Source organism: Anomaloglossus baeobatrachus, chromosome 2 (genome assembly GCF_048569485.1).
Source record: "Anomaloglossus baeobatrachus isolate aAnoBae1 chromosome 2, aAnoBae1.hap1, whole genome shotgun sequence".
In the NCBI taxonomy this organism is placed as follows: Eukaryota; Metazoa; Chordata; class Amphibia; order Anura; family Aromobatidae; genus Anomaloglossus; species Anomaloglossus baeobatrachus.
In genome coordinates this window covers 790,113,960-790,139,375 of record NC_134354.1, presented here as the reverse complement: position 1 = coordinate 790,139,375, position 25,416 = coordinate 790,113,960, and the positions used below count along the sequence as shown (strand labels likewise).

At 52.9% G+C, this 25,416-nt stretch overlaps 1 protein-coding gene across 1 annotated transcript in view; it reads left to right on the top strand.

The window, feature by feature from the left end:
* Positions 1-25,416, top strand: part of ARAP1 (ArfGAP with RhoGAP domain, ankyrin repeat and PH domain 1) — a 182,279-nt gene that overhangs the window by 143,750 nt on the left and 13,113 nt on the right. Inside the window, 16 exon segments of the mRNA XM_075337654.1 lie at positions 661-798; positions 881-1,013; positions 3,085-3,187; positions 3,294-3,489; positions 4,199-4,238; positions 4,316-4,479; positions 4,574-4,780; positions 4,968-5,073; positions 6,689-6,836; positions 8,715-8,795; positions 8,886-8,954; positions 9,082-9,199; positions 9,361-9,477; positions 9,564-9,700; positions 20,475-20,557; positions 22,702-22,752. Coding sequence (XP_075193769.1) covers positions 661-798; positions 881-1,013; positions 3,085-3,187; positions 3,294-3,489; positions 4,199-4,238; positions 4,316-4,479; positions 4,574-4,780; positions 4,968-5,073; positions 6,689-6,836; positions 8,715-8,795; positions 8,886-8,954; positions 9,082-9,199; positions 9,361-9,477; positions 9,564-9,700; positions 20,475-20,557; positions 22,702-22,752 — 1,891 coding nt within the window.

Sequence of the window (25,416 nt, the reverse complement as noted above, 5' to 3'; positions counted from 1 at the left end):
GCGCTGCTGGTGCAAGGTGGGGGGGTGCGCTGCTGGTGCAAGGTGGGGGGGTGTGCTGCTGGTGCAAGGTGGGGGTGTGCTGCTGGTGCAAGGTGGGGGGTGTCGCTGCTGGTGCAAGGTGGGGGGGTGTGCTGCTGGTGCAAGTTGGGGGGGGTGTGCTGCTGGTGCAAGGTGGGGGGGTGTGCTGCTGGTGCAAGGTGGGGGGGTGCGCTGCTGGTGCAAGGTGGGGGGGGTGCGCTGCTGGTGCAAGGTGGGGGGTGCGCTGCTGGTGCAAGGTGGGGGGTGCGCTGCTGGTGCAAGGTGGGGGGGTGCGCTGCCGGTGCAAGGTGGAGGGGTGAGCTGCCTGTGCAAGGTTGAGGGGGGGGGTGCACTGCCAGTGCAAGGTGGGGGGTGCGCTGCCGGTGCAAGGTGGGGGGGGTGCCCTGCCGGTGCAAGGTGGGGGGTGCGCTGCCGGTGCAAGGTGGGGGGTGCGCTGCCGGTGCAAGGTGGGGGGTGCGCTGCCGGGGGGGGTGCACCCTGCCAGTGCAAGGTGGGAGGTGCGCTGCCGGTGCAAGGGGGGGAAGGTGCGCGCTACCGTCCCTTAGTTACAGTGCTGGCTGACACTCGGTGACATCTAGTGGACAGTGCTGGTATTGATTGATCTTGCTCTCTCCTGATCAGAGATTCCCCGTTTGGACCTGGGGGCTAATCTGGAGCAATACTACGTCATGCATCACCCCATCACACACAACGGCTACCTCTACAAGACCTCGTCCATGGCCAAGCTGGTCACCGACAGGAAGGCCAAGGAGGGTGAGTGCTCGCTCTGCGGCCGTCGTCTGATGCTATATGTCTGTGGTGAATGTTTGCCTTTGTCACTTTGTATCCTCACTCCTCAGAGTTCAGCCGCGCTGGTGCGTGCTTAATGATGGTACCCTCCGATACTATGAAAGCACCACAGCTCCAACCCCCAATGGCGAGATCCGAATGGAGGAGATTGTGTGTGTAGCGGTGATGCCCCCGGACACCCACGGGTGAGAGGCGTCTGTGACTACCCTCATAGTGAGCGCAGGCGCAGGATTCCTCATATAGTGAGCGCAAGACTCGGTGGATTCCTCATATAGTGGGCACAGGACTCCTCATATAGTGAGCGCAGGCGCAGGACTCAGGGGATTCCTCATATAGTGAGCGCAGGCGCAGGACTCAGGGGATTCCTCATATAGTGAGCGTAGGCGCAGGACTCCTCATATAGCGAGTACAGGCGCAGGACTCCTTATATAGTGAGCGCAGGCACAGGACTCGGGATTCCTCATATAGTGAGCGCAGGCGCAGGACTCGGGATTCCTCATATAGTGAGCGCAGGCACAGGATTCCTCATATAGTGAGCGGAGGACTCGGCGGATTCCTCATATAGTGAGCGCAGGACTCGGCGGATTCCTCATATAGTGAGCGCAGGACTCGGCGGATTCCTTATATAGTGAGTGCAGGACTCGGCGGATTCCTCATATAGTGAGCGCAGGACTCGGCGGATTCCTCATATAGTGAGCGCAGGACTCGGCGGATTCCTCATATAGTGAGCGCAGGACTCGGCAGATTCCTCATATAGTGAGCGCAGGACTCGGCGGATTCCTCATATAGTGAGCGCAGGCGCAGGACTCGGCGGATTCCTCATATAGTGAGCGCAGGACTCGGCGGATTCCTTATATAGTGAGCGCAGGACTCGGCGGATTCCTCATATAGTGAGCGCAGGACTCGGCGGATTCCTCATATAGTGAGCGCAGGACTCGGCGGATTCCTCATATAGTGAGCGCAGGACTCGGCGGATTCCTTATATAGTGAGCGCAGGACTCGGCGGATTCCTTATATAGTGAGCGCAGGACTCGGCGGATTCCTTATATAGTGAGCGCAGGACTCGGCGGATTCCTCATATAGTGAGCGCAGGACTCGGCGGATTCCTTATATAGTGAGCGCAGGCGCAGGATTCCTCATATAGTGAGCGCAGGACTCGGCGGATTCCTTATATAGTGAGTGCAGGACTCGGCGGATTCCTCATATAGTGAGCGCAGGACTCGGCGGATTCCTCATATAGTGAGCGCAGGCGCAGGACTCGGCGGATTCCTCATATAGTGAGCGCAGGACTCGGCGGATTCCTTATATAGTGAGCGCAGGACTCGGCGGATTCCTCATATAGTGAGCGCAGGACTCGGCGGATTCCTCATATAGTGAGCGCAGGACTCGGCGGATTCCTTATATAGTGAGCGCAGGACTCGGCGGATTCCTTATATAGTGAGCGCAGGACTCGGCGGATTCCTTATATAGTGAGCGCAGGACTCGGCGGATTCCTCATATAGTGAGCGCAGGACTCGGCGGATTCCTTATATAGTGAGCGCAGGCGCAGGATTCCTCATATAGTGAGCGCAGGACTCGGCGGATTCCTTATATAGTGAGCGCAGGCGCAGGATTCCTCATATAGTGAGCGCAGGACTCGGCGGATTCCTTATATAGTGAGTGCAGGACTCGGCGGATTCCTCATATAGTGAGCGCAGGACTCGGCGGATTCCTCATATAGTGAGCGCAGGACTCGGCGGATTCCTCATATAGTGAGCGCAGGACTCGGCGGATTCCTCATATAGTGAGCGCAGGACTCGGCGGATTCCTCATATAGTGAGCGCAGGACTCGGCAGATTCCTCATATAGTGAGCGCAGGACTCGGCGGATTCCTCATATAGTGAGCGCAGGCGCAGGACTCGGCGGATTCCTCATATAGTGAGCGCAGGACTCGGCGGATTCCTTATATAGTGAGCGCAGGACTCGGCGGATTCCTCATATAGTGAGCGCAGGACTCGGCGGATTCCTTATATAGTGAGCGCAGGACTCGGCGGATTCCTTATATAGTGAGCGCAGGACTCGGCGGATTCCTTATATAGTGAGCGCAGGACTCGGCGGATTCCTCATATAGTGAGCGCAGGACTCGGCGGATTCCTCATATAGTGAGCGCAGGCGCAGGATTCCTCATATAGTGAGCGCAGGACTCGGCGGATTCCTCATATAGTGAGCGCATGGCTTCGTGCAGCTGCTTCTTACCTTCTTACCCCCTCCTTGCAGATATGACAGCACCTTCGAGATTTACACTAAGTCTGAGAGACTCTATCTGTTTGCAGCGGAGACGGCGGAGGAGGCCGGAGAATGGGTGAAATCCATCACTAAGGTAGCGGGCTCCTGCTGCCCCTTTAAGACTTTTTAGGGAATTGCTTAAATAGCATCTACAAAAACCCCTCCACCTGTCGTATTATTGTTCCCTTTTCTCTATTTAGTGTTTTCTGCCTCTGAAGGCCGAGGAGCTTCTGAATTATGATTTTGACCGGATCGGGCAGCTGCAGTTTAAAGTAGGGCGAAGCCTGGAGCGGTCGAGGGTGGGCTGGTTCTCCCTGTGTAAGACCGACCTGTACACCTACATGGAGGACGGCGAGACGGTGGAGGTCACCAATCTGAAGAAGCTCTCCGAGCTGTGTACGTCGGGGGGAAAAGTCTGCCACATTGTGTTTGGCCCCATGGAAGCCGATACGGTGGACAGAAAGCGACAGGCAGAGCTGTGTGGGGGGAGGAGCTGTGTGGGGGAGGAGCTGTGTTGGGGGGAGGAGCTGTGCAGGGGGAGGAGGAGCTGTGCAGGGGGAGGAGGAGCTGTGCAGGGGGGAGGAGGAGCTGTGTTGGGGGGAGGAGGAGCTGTGTTGGGGGGAGGAGGAGCTGTGTTGGGGGGAGGAGGAGCTGTGCAGGGGGGAGGAGGAGCTGTGCAGGGGGGAGGAGGAGCTGTGCAGGGGGGAGGAGGAGCTGTGCAGGGGGGAGGAGGAGCTGTGCAGGGGGGAGGAGGAGCTGTGCAGGGGGGAGGAGGAGCTGTGCAGGGGGGAGGAGGAGCTGTGCAGGGGGGAGGAGGAGCTGTGCAGGGGGGAGGAGGAGCTGTGCAGGGGGGAGGAGGAGCTGTGCAGGGGGGAGGAGGAGCTGTGCAGGGGGGAGGAGGAGCTGTGCAGGGGGAGGAGGAGCTGTGCCGGGGGAGCTGTGCCGGGGGAGGTGTGCTGGGGGAGGTGGAGCTGTGCCGGGGGAGGTGTGCTGGGGGAGGGGGAGCGGTGCTGGGGGAGGGGGAGCTGTGCAGGGGGTCCAGAGGTTCTTATTGGCAGCAGGCAGCATCCGTTCATTATTAATGTTGGTTTCTTGGTCTTTGTAGCCACTAAAGATAAAGACCTTGTCCTGGTGGAGCGGGGGAGGTAGGTGTGAGCGGTTCACCACGTGGAGAAGGCGCCGCTCGTCTCCTGCTATTAACCCTCTCTATATCCCACCCTAGGACTATGTACATCCTGGCAGAGAGGAAGCTGGACTTCTCAGGCTGGACTGCCGCCATCCAGAGGGCGAGTAGCACCACAGGTAGCACACTGTCCGACCAGCAGCTGACGGACGCTGACGTCCCCTGCATTGTGGAGAAATGCATCCGCCACATTTCCAGTTTTGGTAAATGTTACCGGTGACAGGTGATAGGTTCAGCGGTCATCATTATCGGGAGATCTGGTTGGTGACTTCATATCTTCCTGTGGTCGATCCTCAGGGGTGGGATCTGAAGGGATCTACAGGAAGAGTGGGCAGAACTCCAAGATCACGAGTCTGCTGGACGCGCTGAAGAAGGACGCCCGCAGCGTGGTCCTGAAGGAGGAGGAGCACGTGGACAACGTCACGGACGCCCTGAAGAGGTTCTTCAGAGGCATCCCAGAGGGACTGTTCGCAGACCATTGTATGCAGTGGCAACATGTCACAGGTGAGGTCTGAGGGAAACTCTTCTGACCATTAGTGCCGCTCCCATCATGCCTCACGTGCACGAGATTTCCCGCTGCTGAAGAAGTACATACCGCAATCCTGCTGCGGCTCTGCCCCCTGTGGAGAAGAGGAGAACTGCTCTAGTGTGGCCTGAGGCAGCCATCATCACTGATTCATGTCTCCTCCAGGTATAGAAAATGAGAACGAGAGAATCCACCGGTACCAGGAGCTCCTGAAGATCCTGCCGCCCGTCAACCGGGCCACGCTGAAAGCCCTAATCGGCCACCTGTACTGGTGAGTGTCCCTCTGTGATCAGTAATGTCTCATGGCCCCGTCTCGCTCTCTGTCCTCCCCTCCCGTCTCACTCTCTGTCCCCCCCCCTCCCGTCTCGCTCTCTGTCCCCCCCCTCCCGTCTCACTCTCTGTCCCCCCCCCTCCCGTCTCGCTCTCTGTCCCCCCCCTCCCGTCTCGCTCTCTGTCCCCCCGTCCCGTCTCGCTCTCTGTCCCCCCGTCCCGTCTCGCTCTGTCCCCCCGTCCCGTCTCGCTCTGTCCCCCCGTCCCGTCTCGCTCTGTCCCCCCCTCCCGTCTCGCTCTCTGTCCCCCCCCTCCCGTCTCGCTCTCTGTCCCCCCCTCCCGTCTCGCTCTCTGTCCCCCCCTCCCGTCTCGCTCTCTGTCCCCCCCCTCCCGTCTCGCTCTCTGTCCCCCCCTCCCGTCTCGCTCTCTGTCCCCCCCTCCCGTCTCGCTCTCTGTCCCCCCCTCCCGTCTCGCTCTCTGTCCCCCCCTCCCGTCTCGCTCTCTGTCCCCCCCTCCCGTCTCGCTCTCTGTCCCCCCCCTCCCGTCTCGCTCTCTGTCCCCCCCCTCCCGTCTCGCTTTCTGTCCCTCCCCTCCCGTCTCGCTTTCTGTCCCTCCCCTCCCGTCTCGCTTTCTGTCCCTCCCCTCCCGTCTCGCTTTCTGTCCCTCCCCTCCCGTCTCGCTTTCTGTCCCTCCCCTCCCGTCTCGCTTTCTGTCCCTCCCCTCCCGTCTCGCTTTCTGTCCCCCCCTCCCATCTCGCTCTCTGCCCCCCCCTCCCGTCTCGCTCTCTGTCCCCCCCCTCCCGTCTCGCTCTCTGTCCCCCCCCTCCCGTCTCGCTCTCTGTCCCCCCCTCCCGTCTCGCTCTCTGTCCCCCCCTCCCGTCTCGCTCTCTGTCCCCCCCCTCCTGTCTCGCTCTCTGTCCCCCCCCCTCCCGTCTCGCTCTCTGTCCCCCCCCCTCCCGTCTCGCTCTCTGTCCCCCTCCTCCCGTCTCGCTCTCTGTCCCCCTCTCCCGTCTCGCTCTGTCCCCCTCTCCCGTCTCGCTCTCTGCCCCCACTCTCCCGTCTCGCTCTCTGTCCCCCACTCTCCCGTCTCGCTCTCTGTCCCCCACTCTCCCGTCTCGCTCTCTGTCCCCCACTCTCCCGTCTCGCTCTCTGTCCCCCACTCTCCCGTCTCGCTCTCTGTCCCCCACTCTCCCGTCTCGCTCTCTGTCCCCCACTCTCCCGTCTCGCTCTCTGTCCCCCACTCTCCCGTCTCGCTCTCTGTCCCCCACTCTCCCGTCTCGCTCTCTGTCCCCCACTCTCCCGTCTCGCTCTCTGTCCCCCACTCTCCCGTCTCGCTCTCTGTCCCCCACTCTCCCGTCTCGCTCTCTGTCCCCCACTCTCCCGTCTCGCTCTCTGTCCCCCACTCTCCCGTCTCGCTCTCTGTCCCCCACTCTCCCGTCTCGCTCTCTGTCCCCCACTCTCCCGTCTCGCTCTCTGTCCCCCACTCTCCCGTCTCGCTCTCTGTCCCCCACTCTCCCGTCTCGCTCTCTGTCCCCCACTCTCCCGTCTCGCTCTCTGTCCCCCCCCCCTCCCGTCTCGCTCTCTTTCCCAACTCACCGTTATGTCCCTTTATTACAGTATCCAGCACTTTTCTGACATCAATCAAATGAACGTTCACAACTTGGCCATTGTTTTTGGCCCCACACTTTTCCAGACAGACGGACAGAACTACAAGCCGGGCCGGGTAGTGGAGGACCTGATCAACTTCTTCATGCCCATATTCAGTGTACGTACAAAGGGTTAATGCACGAGTGCCAATAGAGGTAGAGATTGTAACTTCAGGAGACCACCGCAAATATGGCTCCCACCCTGAGAGTGAGAGGGGATGTTATATATGTGGGGGAGAGGGTTAGAGGGGATGTTATGTGGGGGGGGGTGGAGGGGATGTTATTATCTGGGGGAGGGGGGTAGAGGGGATGTTATTATCTGGGAGGAGGGGGTAGAGGGGATGCTATTATCTGGGAAGAGGGGGTAGAGGGGATGTTATTATCTGGGAGGAGGGGGTAGAGGGGATGTTATTATCTGGGGGAGGGGGTAGAGGGGATGCTATTATCTGGGGGAGGGGGGTAGAGGGGATGTTATTATCTGGGAGGAGGGGGTAGAGGGGATGTTATTATCTGGGGGAGGGGGGTAGAGGGGATGCTATTATCTGGGGGAGGGGGGGTAGAGGGGATGTTATTATCTGGGGGAGGGGGGTAGAGGGGATGTTATTATCTGGGGGAGGGGGTAGAGGGGATGTTATTATCTGTGGGAGGGGGTAGAGGGGATGTTATTATCTGGGAGGAGGGGGTAGAGGGGATGTTATTATCTGGGAGGAGGGGGTAGAGAGGATGTTATTATCTGGGAGGGGGGTAGAGGGGATGTTATTATCTGGGAGGGGGGTAGAGGGGATGTTATTATCTGGGAGGGGGGGTAGAGGGGATGTTATTATCTGGGAGGGGGGTAGAGGGGATGTTATTATCTGGGAGGGGGGTAGAGGGGATGCTATTATCTGGGGAGGGGGTAGAGGGGATGCCATTATCTGGGGGAGGGGGGGTAGAGGGGATGCTATTATCTGGGGGAGGGGGGGTAGAGGGGATGCTATTATCTGGGGAGGGGGGGGTAGAGGGGATGCTATTATCTGGGGGAGGGGGATAGAGGGGATGCTATTATCTGGGGGAGCGGGGTAGAGGGGATGCTATTATCTGGGGGAGGGGGGTAGAGGGGATGCTATTATCTGGGGGAGGGGGATAGAGGGGATGCTATTATCTGGGGGAGCGGGGTAGAGGGGATGCTATTATCTGGGGGAGGGGGGTAGAGGGGATGCTATTATCTGGAGGAGGGGGTAGAGGGGATGCTATTATCTGGGGAGGGGGGGTAGAGGGGATGCTATTATCTGGGGGAGGGGGGTAGAGGGGATGCTATTATCTGGGGAGGAGGTAGAGGGGATGCTATTATCTGGGGAGGGGGGGTAGAGGGGATGCTATTATCTGGGGGAGGGGGATAGAGGGGATGCTATTATCTGGGGAGGGGGGGTAGAGGGGATGCTATTATCTGGGGGAGGGGGGTAGAGGGGATGCTATTATCTGGGGGGGTGGGTAGAGGGGATGCTATTATCTGGGGGAGGGGGGGTAGAGGGGATGCTATTATCTAGGGGAGCGGGGTAGAGGGGATGCTATTATCTGGGGGAGGGGGGTAGAGGGGATGCTATTATCTGGGGAGGGGGGGTAGAGGGGATGTTATCATCTGGGAGGAGGGGGTAGAGGGGATGTTATTATCTGGGGGAGGGGGTAGAGGGGATGTTATTATCTGGGGGAGGGGGTAGAGGGGATGTTATTATCTGGGGGAGGGGGTAGAGGGGATGTTATCTGGGGGAGGGGGGGTAGAGGGGATGCTATCTGGGGGAGGGGGGGGGTAGAGGGGATGCTATTATCTGGGAGGGGGGGTAGAGGGGATGCTATTATCTGGGAGGGGGGGTAGAGGGGATGCTATTATCTGGGGGAGGGGGGGTAGAGGGGATGCTATTATCTGGGAGGGGGGGGTAGAGGGGGTGTTTATTATCTTTTTGGATATAATTTTCTCTCGCTGTTGCCGGATCTTGAATTTTTGCCATCTTTCCTTCTAGATGGACATTACAGAGATCCAGAAGCAGCTGGACATCACCACCACCATCATGAAGCTGCGCAATAACCAGATGGGGCAGCGGGTGAGGCCGCGGCTGCGGCGGCGCAGCACTGACCGTTCTGGTCTCCTCAGCAGCACAGCTCTCTAATCTTTTACCTCTTTCATGTTTTAGCAAGGCCAGCACTTCATCTGCACCGTGTTCCTGATGGAGAAGAAGGCCGAGTGTGAACACAGCGTCCAGGTAAGCCGTCCCCTCCGGAGCGAAGCTGAGCAGTACATTGTATAAGGCTGATAACAGGGAACAATAGCCTCTGTTGTGCTGACCAGTATCGTGGGTTGATTGGTTTGCCCGGACTCTGGTTTTGCAGATTGCGGTCACTATGACGGCCCAAGAATTGACAGAAACGCTGCTGGAACGGCGAAACATCCGAGTAAACGACGGGGACTACTGGATCTGCTCCGAGGTGGACGACTCCGGGGAATTAGGTCTGTGACATCCTGCAGTGAACAGATCGGCCACTAGATGTCAGCAAAGAACTCTGCACAATCTCTCTTTACAGCTTGCTGCAAAAATGCTAGTTGTGCCAGTACCGATGTGTTTGGGGCGGACAAAACATCTGTTACCATTTTAATGTTTGCGTTCACAGAGCGCCCCTTGCATTTCTCGGAGACGGTGCTCCCCATCTTCCACTCTCAGGTCTCCAACAGCACCCACGTGATCGTGAAGAAGGACCCCCACATGGACGCCATGCTGTTCTATCTCAGTGAGTAGTCGCCGACCACCGCCTGCTCCGGTGTCTCTGACCGGGAGGTCCTCCATTCCGTAACATGGACGTCTTCATTTCCCCAGAGAATCGGGTGGGAGATTCCAAGAACGGGATGATGAAGTATCGCGAGGAGAAGACTCTGCTGGGATTTGTTCCCAACTTCCATGATCGATACTTCATGTTGAACAGCACCGTGCTGCGCATGTACCGCGAAGTCAGGGTGAGTGTAACAGCGCCCCCAACTGCCCATGTACTGTAACTGGGGAGCCCGGCTATGTGTACCATGTCCACGTATATACAGCACAAGAATAAACGCCAATACTACTGCCGCCTATGTGCAAGAATATAACTACTATAATACTGCCCCCTATGTACAAGAATATAACTGCTATAATACTGCCCCTATATACAAGAATATAACTACTATAATACTGCCCCCTATGTACAAGAATATAACTACTATAATACTGCCCCTATGTACAAGAATATAACTACTATAATACTGCTCCCTATATACAAGAATATAACTACTATAATACTGCCCCCTATGTACAAGAATATAACTACTATAATACTGCCCCTATGTACAAGAATATAACTACTATAATACTGCTCCTATGTACAAGAATATAACTACTATAATACTGCCCCTATGTACAAGAATATAACTACTATAATACTGCTCCTATATACAAGACTATAACTACTATAATACTGCCCCCTATATACAAGAATATAACTACTATAATACTGCCCCTATGTACAAGAATATAACTACTATAATACTGCCCCTATGTACAAGAATATAACTACTACAATACTGCCCCTATGTACAAGAATATAACTACTATAATACTGCTCCTATATACAAGAATATAACTACTATAATACTGCTCCTATGTACAAGAATATAACTACTATAATACTGCTCCCTATATACAAGAATATAACTACTATAATACTGCCCCCTATGTACAAGAATATAACTACTATAATACTGCCCCCTATGTACAAGAATATAGCTACTATAATACTGCCCCTATGTACAAGAATATAACTACTATAATACTGCCCCCTATGTACAAGAATATAACTACTATAATACTGCTCCTATACAGAAGAATATAACTACTATAATACTGCCCCCTATGTACAAGAATATAACTACTATAATACTGCCCCCTATGTACAAGAATATAACTACTATAATACTGCCCCTATGTACAAGAATATAACTACTATAATACTGCCCCCTATGTACAAGAATATAACTACTATAATACTGCTCCTATACAGAAGAATATAACTACTATAATACTGCCCCCTATGTACAAGAATATAACTACTATAATGCTGCAACCTATGTTATTTAACCATTTGTGGACAGCACTGCTGCTTCCTGCCTGCTGGGTTCAGTAACCCTTTGTGTGCTAGGTTAGGCGCCATGTCTCTGCACTGTGTGGCTTTGCTTTTTTTGTCCGTGTCTTATGTAACCGCCGTCCTTTATTAAGCAGAACTCGAGGGAGCACAGATTATCTGCGGATAGCGGGAGTGAGGTGAGAGGGTTTGGCGGTGTCTGCGGTGCGGGTGATGGATTCTCTCTCACTTCCGTTGTTTCATGCACCAATCACTATATGGCTGCACATACTGGGAGTAGCAGTTGTGTGGAGTCCTGTGATTTCTTACGCCTTCCTTGGACTTTTCTGATTTGCTCCAGTCACATCCAGAGCAGCAGGAATGAGTGACGTACTGCCGGTCTGGGTATAGTGAGAGCAGCAGGAATGAGTGACGTGCTGCCGGTCTGGGGCCGCTATAGTGAGAGCTGCAGGAATGAGTGACGTACTGCCGGTCTGGGTCCGGTATAGTCAGCGCTGCAGGAATGAGTGACGTACTGCCGGTCTGGGTCCGGTGTAGTGAGAGCTGCAGGAATGAGTGACGTACTGCCGGTCTGGGGCTGGTATAGTGAGAGCTGTAGGAATGAGTAACGTACTGCCGGTCTGGGGCCGGTATAGTGAGAGCTGCAGGAATAAGTGACGTACTGCCGGTCTGGGTCCGGTATAGTGAGCGCTGCAGGAATGAGTGACGTACTGCCGGTCTGGGGCCGGTATAGTGAGAGCTGCAGGAATGAGTGACGTACTGCCGGTCTGGGTCCGGTATAGTGAGAGCTGCAGGAATGAGTGACGTACTGCCCGTCTGGGTCCGGTATAGTGAGAGCTGCAGGAATGAGTGACGTACTGCCGGTCTTGGGGCCGGTATAGTGAGAGCTGCAGGAATGAGTGACGTACTGCCGGTCTGGGGCCGGTATAGTGAGAGCTGCAGGAATGAGTGACGTACTGCCGGTCTGGGGCCGGTATAGTGAGAGCTGCAGGAATGAGTGACGTGCTGCCGGTCTGGGGCTGGTATAGTGAGAGCTGCAGGAATGAGTGACGTGCTGCCGGTCTGGGGCCGGTATAGTGAGAGCTGCAGGAATGAGTGATGTGCTGCCTGTCTGGGGCCGGTATAGTGAGAGCAGCAGGAATGAGTGACGTGCTGCCGGTCTGGGGCCGCTATAGTGAGAGCTGCAGGAATGAGTGACGTGCTGCCGGTCTGGGGCCGCTATAGTGAGAGCTGCAGGAATGAGTGACGTGCTGCCGGTCTGGGGCCGGTATAGTGAGAGCTGCAGGAATGAGTGACGTACTGCCGGTCTGGGGCTGGTATAGTGAGAGCTGCAGGAATGAGTGACGTACTGCCGGTCTGGGGCTGGTATAGTCAGCGCTGCAGGAATGAGTGACGTACTGCCGGTCTGGGGCCGGTATAGTGCGAGCTGCAGGAATGAGTGACGTACTGCCGGTCTGGGGCCGGTATAGTGAGTGCTGCAGGAATGAGTGACGTACTGCCGGTCTGGGTCCGGTGTAGTGAGAGCTGCAGGAATGAGTGACGTACTGCCTGTCTGGGTCCGGTATAGTGAGAGCTGCAGGAATGAGTGACGTACTGCCGGTCTGGGTCCGGTATAGTGAGAGCTGCAGGAATGAGTGACGTACTGCCCGTCTGGGTCCGGTATAGTGAGAGCTGCAGGAATGAGTGACGTACTGCCAGTCTGGGGCCGGTATAGTGAGAGCTGCAGGAATTAGTGACGTGCTGCCGGTCTGGGGCCGGTATAGTGAGAGCAGCAGGAATGAGTGACATACTGCCGGTCTGGGGCCGGTATAGTGAAAGCTGCAGGAATGAGTGACGTGCTGCCGGTCTGGGGCCGGTATAGTGAGAGCTGCAGGAATGAGTGACATACTGCCGGTCTGGGGCCGGTATAGCGAGAGCTGCAGGAATAAGTGACATACTGCCGGTCTGGGGCCGGTATAGTGAGAGCTGCAGGAATGAGTGACGTACTGCCGGTCTGGGGCTGGTATAGTGAGAGCTGCAGGAATGAGTGACGTACTGCCGGTCTGGGGCTGGTATAGTCAGCGCTGCAGGAATGAGTGACGTACTGCCGGTCTGGGGCCGGTATAGTGCGAGCTGCAGGAATGAGTGACGTACTGCCGGTCTGGGGCCGGTATAGTGAGTGCTGCAGGAATGAGTGACGTACTGCCGGTCTGGGTCCGGTGTAGTGAGAGCTGCAGGAATGAGTGACGTACTGCCTGTCTGGGTCCGGTATAGTGAGAGCTGCAGGAATGAGTGACGTACTGCCGGTCTGGGTCCGGTATAGTGAGAGCTGCAGGAATGAGTGACGTACTGCCCGTCTGGGTCCGGTATAGTGAGAGCTGCAGGAATGAGTGACGTACTGCCAGTCTGGGGCCGGTATAGTGAGAGCTGCAGGAATTAGTGACGTGCTGCCGGTCTGGGGCCGGTATAGTGAGAGCAGCAGGAATGAGTGACATACTGCCGGTCTGGGGCCGGTATAGTGAAAGCTGCAGGAATGAGTGACGTGCTGCCGGTCTGGGGCCGGTATAGTGAGAGCTGCAGGAATGAGTGACATACTGCCGGTCTGGGGCCGGTATAGTGAGAGCTGCAGGAATAAGTGACATACTGTCGGTCTGGGGCCGGTATAGTGAGAGCTGCAGGAATGAGTGACGTACTGCCGGTCTGGGTCCGGTATAGTGAGAGCTGCAGGAATGAGTGACGTACTGCCTGTCTGGGTCCGGTATAGTGAGAGCTGCAGGAATGAGTGACGTACTGCCGGTCTGGGTCCGGTATAGTGAGAGCTGCAGGAATGAGTGACGTACTGCCCGTCTGGGTCCGGTATAGTGAGAGCTGCAGGAATGAGTGACGTACTGCCAGTCTGGGGCCGGTATAGTGAGAGCTGCAGGAATTAGTGACGTGCTGCCGGTCTGGGGCCGGTATAGTGAGAGCAGCAGGAATGAGTGACATACTGCCGGTCTGGGGCCGGTATAGTGAAAGCTGCAGGAATGAGTGACGTGCTGCCGGTCTGGGGCCGGTATAGTGAGAGCTGCAGGAATGAGTGACATACTGCCGGTCTGGGGCCGGTATAGTGAGAGCTGCAGGAATAAGTGACATACTGCCGGTCTGGGGCCGGTATAGTGAGAGCTGCAGGAATGAGTGACGTGCTGCCGGTCTGGGGCCGGTATAGTGAGAGCTGCAGGAATGAGTGACGTGCTGCCGGTCTGGGGCCGGTATAGTGAGAGCTGCAGGAATGAGTGACATACTGCCGGTCTGGGGCCGGTATAGTGAGAGCTGCAGGAATGAGTAACGTGCTGCCGGTCTGGGGCAGCTATAGTGAGAGCTGCAGGAATGAGTGACATACTGCCGGTCTGGGGCTGGTATAGTGAGAGCTGCAGGAATAAGTGACGTGCTGCCGGTCTGGGGCCGGTATAGTGAGAGCTGCAGGAGGGAGTGACGTACTGCCGGTCTGGGGCCGGTATAGTGAGAGCAGCAGGAATGAGTGACGTACTGCCGGTCTGGGGCCGGTATAGTGAGAGCTGCAGGAATGAGTGACGTGCTGCCGGTCTGGGGCCGGTATAGTGAGAGCTGCAGGAGGGAGTGACGTACTGCCGGTCTGGGGCCGGTATAGTGAGAGCTGCAGGAATGAGTGACGTACTGCCGGTCTGGGCCCGGTATACTGAGAGCAGCAGGAATGAGTGACATACTGCCGGTCTGTGGCCGGTATAGTGAGAGCTGCAGGAATGAGTGACATACTGCCGGTCTGGGGCCGGTATACTGAGAGCTGCAGGATTGAGTGACGTGCTGCCGGTCTGGGGCCGGTATAGTGAGAGCTGCAGGAGGGAGTGACGTACTGCCGGTCTGGGGCCGGTATAGTGAGAGCTGCAGGAATGAGTGACGTACTGCCGGTCTGGGGCCGGTATAGTGAGAGCAGCAGGAATGAGTGACATACTGCCGGTCTGGGGCCGGTATAGTGAGAGCAGCAGGAATGAGTGACGTGCTGCCGGTCTGGGGCCGGTATAGTGAGAGCTGCAGGAGGGAGTGACGTACTGCCGGTCTGGGGCCGGTATAGTGAGAGCTGCAGGAATGAGTGACGTACTGCCGGTCTGGGGCCGGTATAGTGAGAGCAGCAGGAATGAGTGACATACTGCCGGTCTGGGGCCGGTATAGTGAGAGCAGCAGGAATGAGTGACGTGCTGCCGGTCTGGGGCCGGTATAGTGAGAGCTGCAGGAGGGAGTGACGTACTGCCGGTCTGGGGCCGGTATAGTGAGAGCTGCAGGAATGAGTGACGTACTGCCGGTCTGGGGCCGGTATAGTGAGTGCTGCAGGAATGAGTGACATACTGCCGGTCTGGGGCCGGTATAGTGAGAGCTGCAGCTTCAATTCATTCTTCTCTATACGGCAGTTGTCATCGTTTTCTGGTCATTTCTGTGCAGCTCCGGATGTGACAGGAGTAAGGCTATGTGTGCACGCTGCATTTTTGTGGTGACCACAAAGATGCATGTTTTTGGCCCAAAAAAAACCAGACCCGCTGCAAAAACGCATAAAAAAACGCATGTGGTTTTGCCTCGTTTTTACCACATTTCTGTACAATGCGGTTAAGTCAAATCTATTGATAGAAAGAATAGATAGAACATATAGGACACAGCACAGCACAGGAACAGCAGTAGCTGCAGGCTGCATCCCTCGGCTGTCTGCTGTACCTTCGCTGGTTATGAAAAATACAGGGGAGCCCACACTTTTTAAAAATTGTTTGATTTCTTTAAAAAATAAATAAATAATTATGTGGGGTCCCTCCATTTTTCTAAAACCAGCCATGGAACAGCAGAAAACTGGGGACTGATATTATTAGGGTGGGGATGGCCATGGTTATTTGGCCCTTTCCAACCTAACAATAGCAGCTCACAGCCGCCCCAAAAGTGGCACATCCATTACATGTGCCAATTCTGGCGCTGGACCCGACTCTTCCTGATTTGCCCTGGTGCGGTGGCAATCAGGATAATAAGGAGTTAATGGCAGCCCAAAGCAGCCACTAAGTCCTAGATTAGTGATGGCAGGTGTCTGAGACCTCACCCCCATTACTAATCTGTAAGTGAAAGTAAATAAACACAAACACCCAAAAAGTCCTTTATTTGAAACAAAAGACAGAAAACCCCTCTTTTAGCACTTTATTAACCCCCAAACACCCCTGCAGGTCCGACATAATCCACACGAGGTACCACGACGCTTCCACCACTGCTTCATCTGATGCTCACAGCAAGCACCGTAGAACATGACTGCCCGCTGTGAGCTCCACGCAGCAACTGAAGAGAGTCGCGCTATCAGCGGTGACGTCACTCAAGTTGGCCACAGTCGGAGTCCTCCACCAGTGACCGCAAATCACCGACTAACTGATATTAGTCGAGCGATCAGCAGTGACGTCACTCAGGTGATTTCCGGTCACAGCTGGAGTCCTCTACCTGTGACTGCAAATCACCTGAGTGATGTCACTGCTGATCGCTTAGCACAGTTCAGTCTCTGCCTGAACCTTACAGTGGACTATATGGGAGAGAAAAGGCGCAATAGGGTCTTACCCGATATATTGGGCAAACATAAAAGAAGTGATGCACTCACCTGATCGGGTTGTGCCAGTCACAACACCATTGATAGCAAGAATGAGCGCCCAAGCGGTCCAGCAGCAGCCCTGCTACACAGGAGGAACATCAGAAAGAAACTGGAGAAAAACAGGTTTTTTGCCGCGCTTGAAGACCACAGACATTGATGTCGGAACAGATGATTCTTTTATTGTTTCATTCCTACGCGTTTCGGAGATCCAAACTGTCTCCTTCATGTGTTGCAGAGCGATGACTCATGGCCACATGGAGTTTAGCCTCATCAAAGGTCACACTTTAAGTTTGGTCTAGACAAAGGCGCCATGATCCGGCAACTTCTGGTTTCACTTCCCCTGCACAGAAGGCGGCTGTGAGGTGCTCTTCTATCACCAGCTCCGAGCCTTAAGCTTCAGACGTCCAGAAGTTTTCACACCCGAGATTTCCGGGGTCCTGCCTGCCAGAAGCGGACACACATGGCCAGACAAGCCAGTTTTATCTTTCTCTCCTTCCCAGGCCCCACAAGCCAGTCTCTGCATCTACTCCATACACTGACTGACTGATGAACCTTACAGTGGGCAGTCATATTCTATGACGCTCGCTGTGAGCTTCAGATGTAGCAGAGCTGAATCGTCGTGGGACCTCATGTGGATTACATCGGACCTGCAGGGGTGATTATGGGGTTAATAAAGTGGTTAAAGAGGGTGTTTTTTTGTCTTTTATTTCAAATAACAGATTTTTTCAGTGTTTGTGTTTATTTACTTTCACTTACAGATTAGTGATGGGGTGTCTCATAGATGCCTCCCATCTAGGGCTTAGTGGCAGCTGTGGGCTGCCATTAACCCCTTATTACCTAGATTGCCAACGCACTAGGACAACGGCAAGAGTCTGGTCCAGCACCAAAATTGGCACATGTAATGGATGTACCACTTTTGGGGCAGCTGTGGGCTGCTATTAAGTTGGAAAGGGCCAAATAATCAACCTTGGCTGGTTTTTTTGAAAAATGGGGGGGAACCCCACAAAATATATATATATATATATATATATATATATATATATATATATATATATATATATATATATATATATATATATATATATATATATATATATATATATATATATATATATATATATATATATATATAATATATATATATATTATATATAATATATATATATATATATATATATATATATATATATAAAATACATTTTTTCCTTCTATCTATTCTAGCTATCAATTATCCTATCATATTTCGTTTTTTCTTTAAAAAACACATTAAGAAAAACATGGCAGAACGTCATGTGTTTTTTGGGCCCCACGCTTAATTTCTGTGACCACAGGATAAAAAGATGCAGCGTGCGCACACAGCCTTATAGAGCGGATCCGTGTGGTTACTGAATATTTGGGGTTCTGTGCCTTTAAGAGTGTCATAATTAAAGGGACGATGTCCAGACTAGAAAACAAATCTTAAGTTCTATGACTTTCTTATCAACTTTGTGTAAAAATTCACCATTTGCAAGATTTTTTTTTTTTTTTAAGTCCGTGATGGCAAAGAGAGACTACAAACCTGTTATGTTCTACGTCTCGCAGCTGAGGGTTTGTCACAATTGCAGCTCGTCAATAAATAACCCTTTATCCCATATTCAATATTAGGATAGGGGCTAACTTGTCATTTTAGGAAGAACCCTTCAAACAGCAACAGCGTAAATCTTATCTCCTGTGCTGACAGTTGTTCTTTAAAATGGTGGTAGAAGGGCCTTACCAGTCTCCCGCCTGGCTGTACACTGCTTCCGGGCCGCTCATTACCCTCATGCATATTCACTGCTTTCCCTGCCCACCAGCAAGCCCTGTATCTGCGATTTGTTGCAGTCAGACCATGCCCCACCCTGTGTGACAGCGTCTTTGGTTGGAATCGCTGTCTGTGTACCTATAGTGTAAAAATAAATAAATAGTCGTAAGGTCCCCCCATACTATGATACCCAGCACAAATAAAGCATACGGCTACAGGCTGCAGCACCCAGCCATGCGCTTATCTTTGCTGTGAATCAAGATAAGAGGGGTCACATTCGGCTTTTTTAAAAAGAAAAAAAAAATTTAGGCAAATAATTTTTAAAAAAACGGGTGCAGTTTTGAATTGATACTCAGCCATGCTAAAGCAGACAGCTCGAGGCTGGTATTCTCAGGCTGGTGAGGCCCATGATTATTGGGGCCCCCCAGGCCTAAAAAGAGCAGCCTGCAGCTGCCCTGGATTGTCACATCATTAGATCAGTCAGTTTACCCAGCTCATCCCGATTTGCCCTGGTGTGGTGGCAATCAGGTAATAAGGGGTTAATAACAGCTGCCACTAAGCCCTAGATTAGTAATATGAGGTGTCTGAGACCCCCTCATCACTAATCTGTAAGTGAAAAGGAATAAAAGGTTTTTTTTTCGGTGGGGGAGGGAAGTTGCAAAGAGATGCAGATTTGGTGCTGGTGCTGACATTTATACACCAAAATTCTGTACCTTACCTGTGACCGTAGGTAAACTGACCTCAAGTGATCTCATAGAACTCAGTTGACCTCATCTCAGGTGAACGGAGTTCAATCAGACCTGCATCTCCTGGTAGAAAATCACATATTTTTTTGCCAGAAGATGCAGATTTGGTGCAGCAATATGGTGTATAAATTCCTGCACCAAATCTGCATCTTCTGGAAAAAAAAATCGTGCTTTTCTGCCAGGAGATGCAGGTCTGATTGAACTCCGTTCAGCTGAGGTGAGGTCGCTGAGATCTATGAGGTCACCTGAGGTCAGGTTACCTGCGATCACTGGTGGGGTACTCTGGGAACCTCCAGCTGTGACCATTGATAAACTGAGTGACATCACAACTTTGGCTCAGTCAGTCTCTGCCTGACGCCGCAGCGAGCGGTCGTGTTCTGTGCCCACATGCTGTGACTTCAGTATGTAGCGGAACCAGGGTGGGACCTGCTGTGGATTACGTTGGAACTGGATGTTTGGACGTAATAAATTGGAGAAAGAGTGTGAGGTTTTTTTAAATTTTATTTCAAAGAAAGGATTTTTTTCGTTGTTTGTGGTTTTCTTTTCACTTACAGTATTAGTGGTGGGAGAGGTTCTCATAGACGCCTCCGATTACTAATCTAGGGCTTAGTGGCATCTGTGGGCTGCCATTAACCTCTGATTACCCGATTTCCACTACACCAGGGCAATTGGGATGAGCCAGGTAAAGTGCCAGGATTGTCACATCTAATGGATGCGACATTCCTGGGCGGCTGCAGGCTGCTATTTTTAGGCTGGGGGGGCCCAATAATCATGTATTGGTCACGGTGGAACCAAACGTATAACGTACATATAACACCTCTCGCTGCTGCCCTGATAGTTACCTGCACTGACACATTGTAGCGAACTTATCAGTCCGGAGTCCACAAATCTTTAGCTGTGAGAAGTGTGTGGCTAGGCGAGATCTCCAGCCTCTGACTGTAAGTCAGGTTGTTTCCATTCACTGACAGCAAGCAAAAATGTCCACAAGCTTGAGTTATTGAATCACAAAGTGAGATAGAAAGTTGTGGAGGTTTTTATTCCGCGTTATCTTACTTTAGCTCAGGGGGTCCATGGTGAATACTGTATGGTGCAAATGGAAATGTCACCGCTGCAGAGTGCAGGCGCTTGGGGGGGCGGGTGCAAATGGAAATGTCACCGCTGCAGAGTGCAGGCGCTTGGGGGGGGGGGGTGCAGACGGGAACATCACCACTGCAGAGTACAGGCACTTGGGGGGGCAGGTGCAAATGGAAATGTCACCGCTGCAGAGTGCAGGCGCTTGGGGGGGCAGGTGCAAATGGAAATGTCACCGCTGCAGAGTGCAGGCGCTTGGGGGGGGGGTGCAGACGGGAACGTCACCACTGCAGAGTGCAGGCGCTCGGGGCGGGGGGGGTGCAGACGGGAACGTGACCACTGCAGAGTACAGGCACTCGGGGGGGTGGGTGCAGACGGGGACATCGGGATACAGACGCTAACTGCCTCCTTTGTGCTGCAGAGTCACCGGCCGGAGAAGGAGTGGAACATCAAAAACCTGACTGTTCATCTGGGCATCCGGGCGAAGGTCAGAGCACCTACCAGGTACGGAGAATTATAGCTGCAGAACGTCGCACCCTGTCTCCTAATACACAGGGATAAGCCCTGCAGGATATTACTCCTCTCAAGCTCTGCAGAGCATTGCTCCGTCTTCCTCCTGATATATAGTGATAAGCTCTGCAGGGTATTACTCCTCTGGAGCTCTGCAAATCATTGCTCCGTCTTCCTCCTGATATATACTGAGGAGCCCTGCAGGATATTACTCCTCTGGAGGTCTGCAGAGCATTGCTCCGTGTTCCTCCTGATATATAGTGATAAGCTCTGCAGGGTATTACTCCTCTGGAGCTCTGCAGACCATTGCTCGGTCTTCCTCCTGATATATAGTGATGAGCCCTGCAGGATATTACTCCTCTGGAGCTCTGCAGATCATTACTCCGTCTTCCTCCTGATATATAGTGATGAGCCCTGCAGGATATTACTCCTCTGGAGCTCTGCAGATCATTGCTCCGTCTTCCTCCTGATATATAGTGATGAGCCCTGCAGGATATTACTCCTCTGGAGCTCTGCAGATCATTGCTCCGTCTTCCTCCTGATATATAGTGAGGAGCCCTGTAGGATATTACTCCTCTGGAGCTCTGCAGATCATTACTCCGTCTTCCTCCTGATATATAGTGAGGAGCCCTGCAGGATATTACTCCTCAGGAGCTCTGCAGATCATTGCTCCGTCTTCCTCCTGATATATAGTGATGAGCCCTGCAGGATATTACTCCTCTGGAGCTCTGCAGATTATTGCTCCGTCTTCCTCCTGATATATAGTGATGAGCCCTGCAGGATATTACTCCTCTGGAGCTCTGCAGATCATTGCTCCGTCTTCCTCCTGATATATAGTGAGGAGCCCTGCAGGATATTACTCCTCTGGAGCTCTGCAGATCATTACTCAGTCTTCCTCCTGATATACAGTGAGGAGTCCTGCAGGATATTACTCCTCTGGAGCTCTGCAGATCATTACTCAGTCTTCCTCCTGATATATAGTGATGAGCCCTGCAGGATATTACTCCTCTGGAGCTCTGCAGATCATTGCTCCGTCTTCCTCCTGATATATAGTGAGGAGCCCTGCAGGATATTACTCCTCTGGAGCTCTGCAGATTATTGCTCCGTCTTCCTCCTGATATATAGTGATGAGCCCTGCAGGATATTACTCCTCTGGAGCTCTGCAGATCATTGCTCCGTCTTCCTCCTGATATATAGTGAGGAGCCCTGCAGGATATTACTCCTCTGGAGCTCTGCAGATCATTACTCAGTCTTCCTCCTGATATATAGTGATGAGCCCTGCAGGATATTACTCCTCTGGAGCTCTGCAGAGCGTTGCTCCGTCTTCCTCCTGATATATAGTGAGGAGCCCTGCAGGATATTACTCCTCTGGAGCTCTGCAGAGCGTTGCTCCGTCTTCCTCCTGATATACAGTGATAATCCGTGGTGTTCCTGGTGTCACCACCGGGTGGCAGTGGCGTCCATGATTGGCGTGTGTCAGGTGATGCGATGTTTGCGGTTCTGTCTGCCGCGCAGCGTGATCCGCGCTCACCTGTGTACGAGGACGGCGGCCGGCGGGTTTGAGTGGGCAGCACCCGCTCTGTGTCATGGAAACGCTGCCAGTTGCTAAGACACAAAGCCGGGCACTCGGGGGTTAACCCTTCACTTTCTCCGCAGCTCATTACTGAGGTATTAAAGGGTCTGACATCCCCCCCCCCCCCCGTAAATTATGGTAAAACTGGAAATGATCACTGCCAGTGGAGCCTGTGACCGCCGCCGCACGACGGTTTATTCCTTTATTCCGCGATTCCATGGTAACGGCCGTCACTAAGACGTCTCCATTTTTCTAAGATGCAGATTATATAGGGAAAGTTTCCAATTTTATGCAGCGAGGGATCAGTCAGCGCCGTGCTGGGCCGCAGAGCTCGCAATCTAAGAGGTGCGGACAGACGTGTTACCCTGTGTGCTCTGATCACAAACGTCTCTATGGGGGTCCATGGGATCCGGCCCATTACACTAGGGGGGCTCAGCTACAGATCCATGCACTCACATTGTGCTGTCACAGAAGCTGCAGTGTAAAGCATGGGGGAGGGACAGATAGGACCGCTGAGGTGAGCTGCGTCAGGACAGAGCTGCTGACATGTCTCCGTCTCTTTCAGTTGGGGCTTCACCATCTTATCCAAGAACGAGAGGAACGAAAAGAGTCAATGGTGAGAAAAATCCTCCAAAATCTCTACATACAGCGCGGAAAATACGTATCTGACCCTCTCCGGATTCTGCAGGTTCCCCCAATGCAGAGATCTGTGATTATCATCACCGGGAACTTCACCGGAGACCGAAGAATAAAATCCAGAAGATCCCAGTGTAGGGATTATACATAATAATCTGCATTTATTACAGGAAATAAGGATTAGATACAATAGAAATCACAAGATAATATGTGGGAGAAGCCTGTGTCTGCAGTCACAGAGGTCGCACGTGTCCTTCTTCACCAGGTTTATACACACTGCAGCCGGGGTTCACCGACTCCTCCATACAGATCTTCTCCAGATCTTTCAGGTCACTCCTCCATACAGATCTTCCCCAGATCTTTCAGGTCACTCCTCCATACAGATCTTCCCCAGATCTTTCAGGTCACTCCTCCATACAGATCTTCCCCAGATCTTTCAGGTCATTCCTCCATACAGATCTTCCCCAGATCTTTCAGGTCACTCCTCCATACAGATCTTCCCCAGATCTTTCAGGTCACTCCTCCATACAGATCTTCTCCAGATCTCTCAGGTCACTCCTCCATACAGATCTTCTCCAGATCTCTCAGGTCACTCCTCCATACAGATCTTCTCCAGATCTTTCAGGTCACTCCTCTATACAGATCTTCTCCAGATCTTTCAGGTCACTCCTCCATACAGATCTTCTCGGTCACTCCTCCATACAGATCTTCTCCAGAGCTCTCAGGTCACTCCTCCATACAGATCTTCTCCTGATCTTTCAGGTCACTCCTCCATACAGATATTCTCCAGAGCTTTCAGGTCGCTCCTCCATACAGATCTTCTCCAGAGCTCTCAGGTCACTCCTCCATACAGATCTTCCCCAGATCTTTCAGGTCGCTCCTCCATACAGATCTTCTCCAGAGCTTTCAGGTCACTCCTCCATACAGATCTTCTCCAGATCTTTCAGGTCACTCCTCCATACAGATCTTCTCCAGATCTCTCAGGTCACTCCTCCATACAGATCTTCCCCAGATCTTTCAGGTCACTCCTCCATACAGATCTTCCCCAGATCTTTCAGGTCACTCCTCCATACAGATCTTCCCCAAATCTTTCAGGTCACTCCTCCATACAGATCTTCTCCAGATCTCTCAGGTCACTCCTCCATACAGATCTTCTCCAGATCTCTCAGGTCACTCCTCCATACAGATCTTCTCCAGATCTCTCAGGTCACTCCTCCATACAGATCTTCTCCAGATCTTTCAGGTCACTCCTCCATACAGATCTTCTCCAGATCTTTCAGGTCACTCCTCCATACAGATCTTCTCCAGATCTTTCAGGTCACTCCTCCATACAGATATTCTCCAGAGCTTTCAGGTCGCTCCTCCATACAGATCTTCTCCAGAGCTCTCAGGTCACTCCTCCATACAGATCTTCTCCTGATCTTTCAGGTCTCTCCTCCATACAGATCTTCTCCAGATCTCTCAGATCACTCCTCCATTCAGATCTTCTCCAGATCTCTGAGGTCACTCCTCCATACAAATCTCCTCCTGATCTTTCAGGTCACTCCTCCATTCAGATCTTCTCCAGATCTCTCAGGTCACTCCTCCATACAGATCTTTTCCAGATCTTTCAGGTCACTCCTCCATACAGATCTTCTCCAGATCTTTCGTGTCACTCCTCCATACAGATCTTCTCCAGATCTTTCAGGTCACTCCTCCATACAGATCTTCTCCAGCTCTCTCAGGTCACTCCTCCATACAGATCTTCTCCAGATCTTTCAGGTCACTCCTCCATACAGATCTTCTCCAGATCTTTCAGATCACTCCTCCATACAGATCTTCTCCAGATCTTTCAGATCACTCCTCCATACAGATCTCCAGATCTTTCAGGTCACTCCTCCATACAGATCTTCTCCAGATCTCTCACGTCGCTCCTCCATACAGATCTTCTCCATATCTTTCAGGTCACTCCTCCATACAGATCTTCCCCAGATCTCTCAGGTCACTCCTCCATACAGATCTTCTCCAGATCTCTCAGGTCACTCCTCCATACAGATCTTCTCCAGATCTTTCAGATCACTCCTCCATACAGATCTTCTCCAGATCTCTCAGGTCACTCCTCCATACAGATCTCCAGATCTTTCAGGTCACTCCTCCATACAGATCTTCCCAGTCACTCCTCCATACAGATCTTCTCCAGATCTCTCAGGTCACTCCTCCATACAGATCTTCTCCAGATCTCTCAGATCACTCCTCCATACAGATCTTCTCCAGATCTTTCAGGTCACTCCTCCATACAGATCTTCTCCAGATCTCTCAGGTCACTCCTCCATACAGATCTTCTCCAGATCTCTCACGTCGCTCCTCCATACAGATCTTCTCCATATCTTTCAGGTCACTCCTCCATACAGGTCTTCCCCAGATCTTTCAGGTCACTCCTCCATACAGATCTTCCCCAGATCTCTCAGGTCACTCCTCCATACAGATCTTCCCCAGATCTCTCAGGTCACTCCTCCATACAGATCTTCCCCAGATCTCTCAGATCACTCCTCCATACAGATCTTCTCCAGATCTCTCAGGTCACTCCTCCATACAGATCTTCCCCAGATCTTTCAGGTCACTCCTCCATACAGATCTTCCCCAGATCTTCTCGGTCACTCCTCCA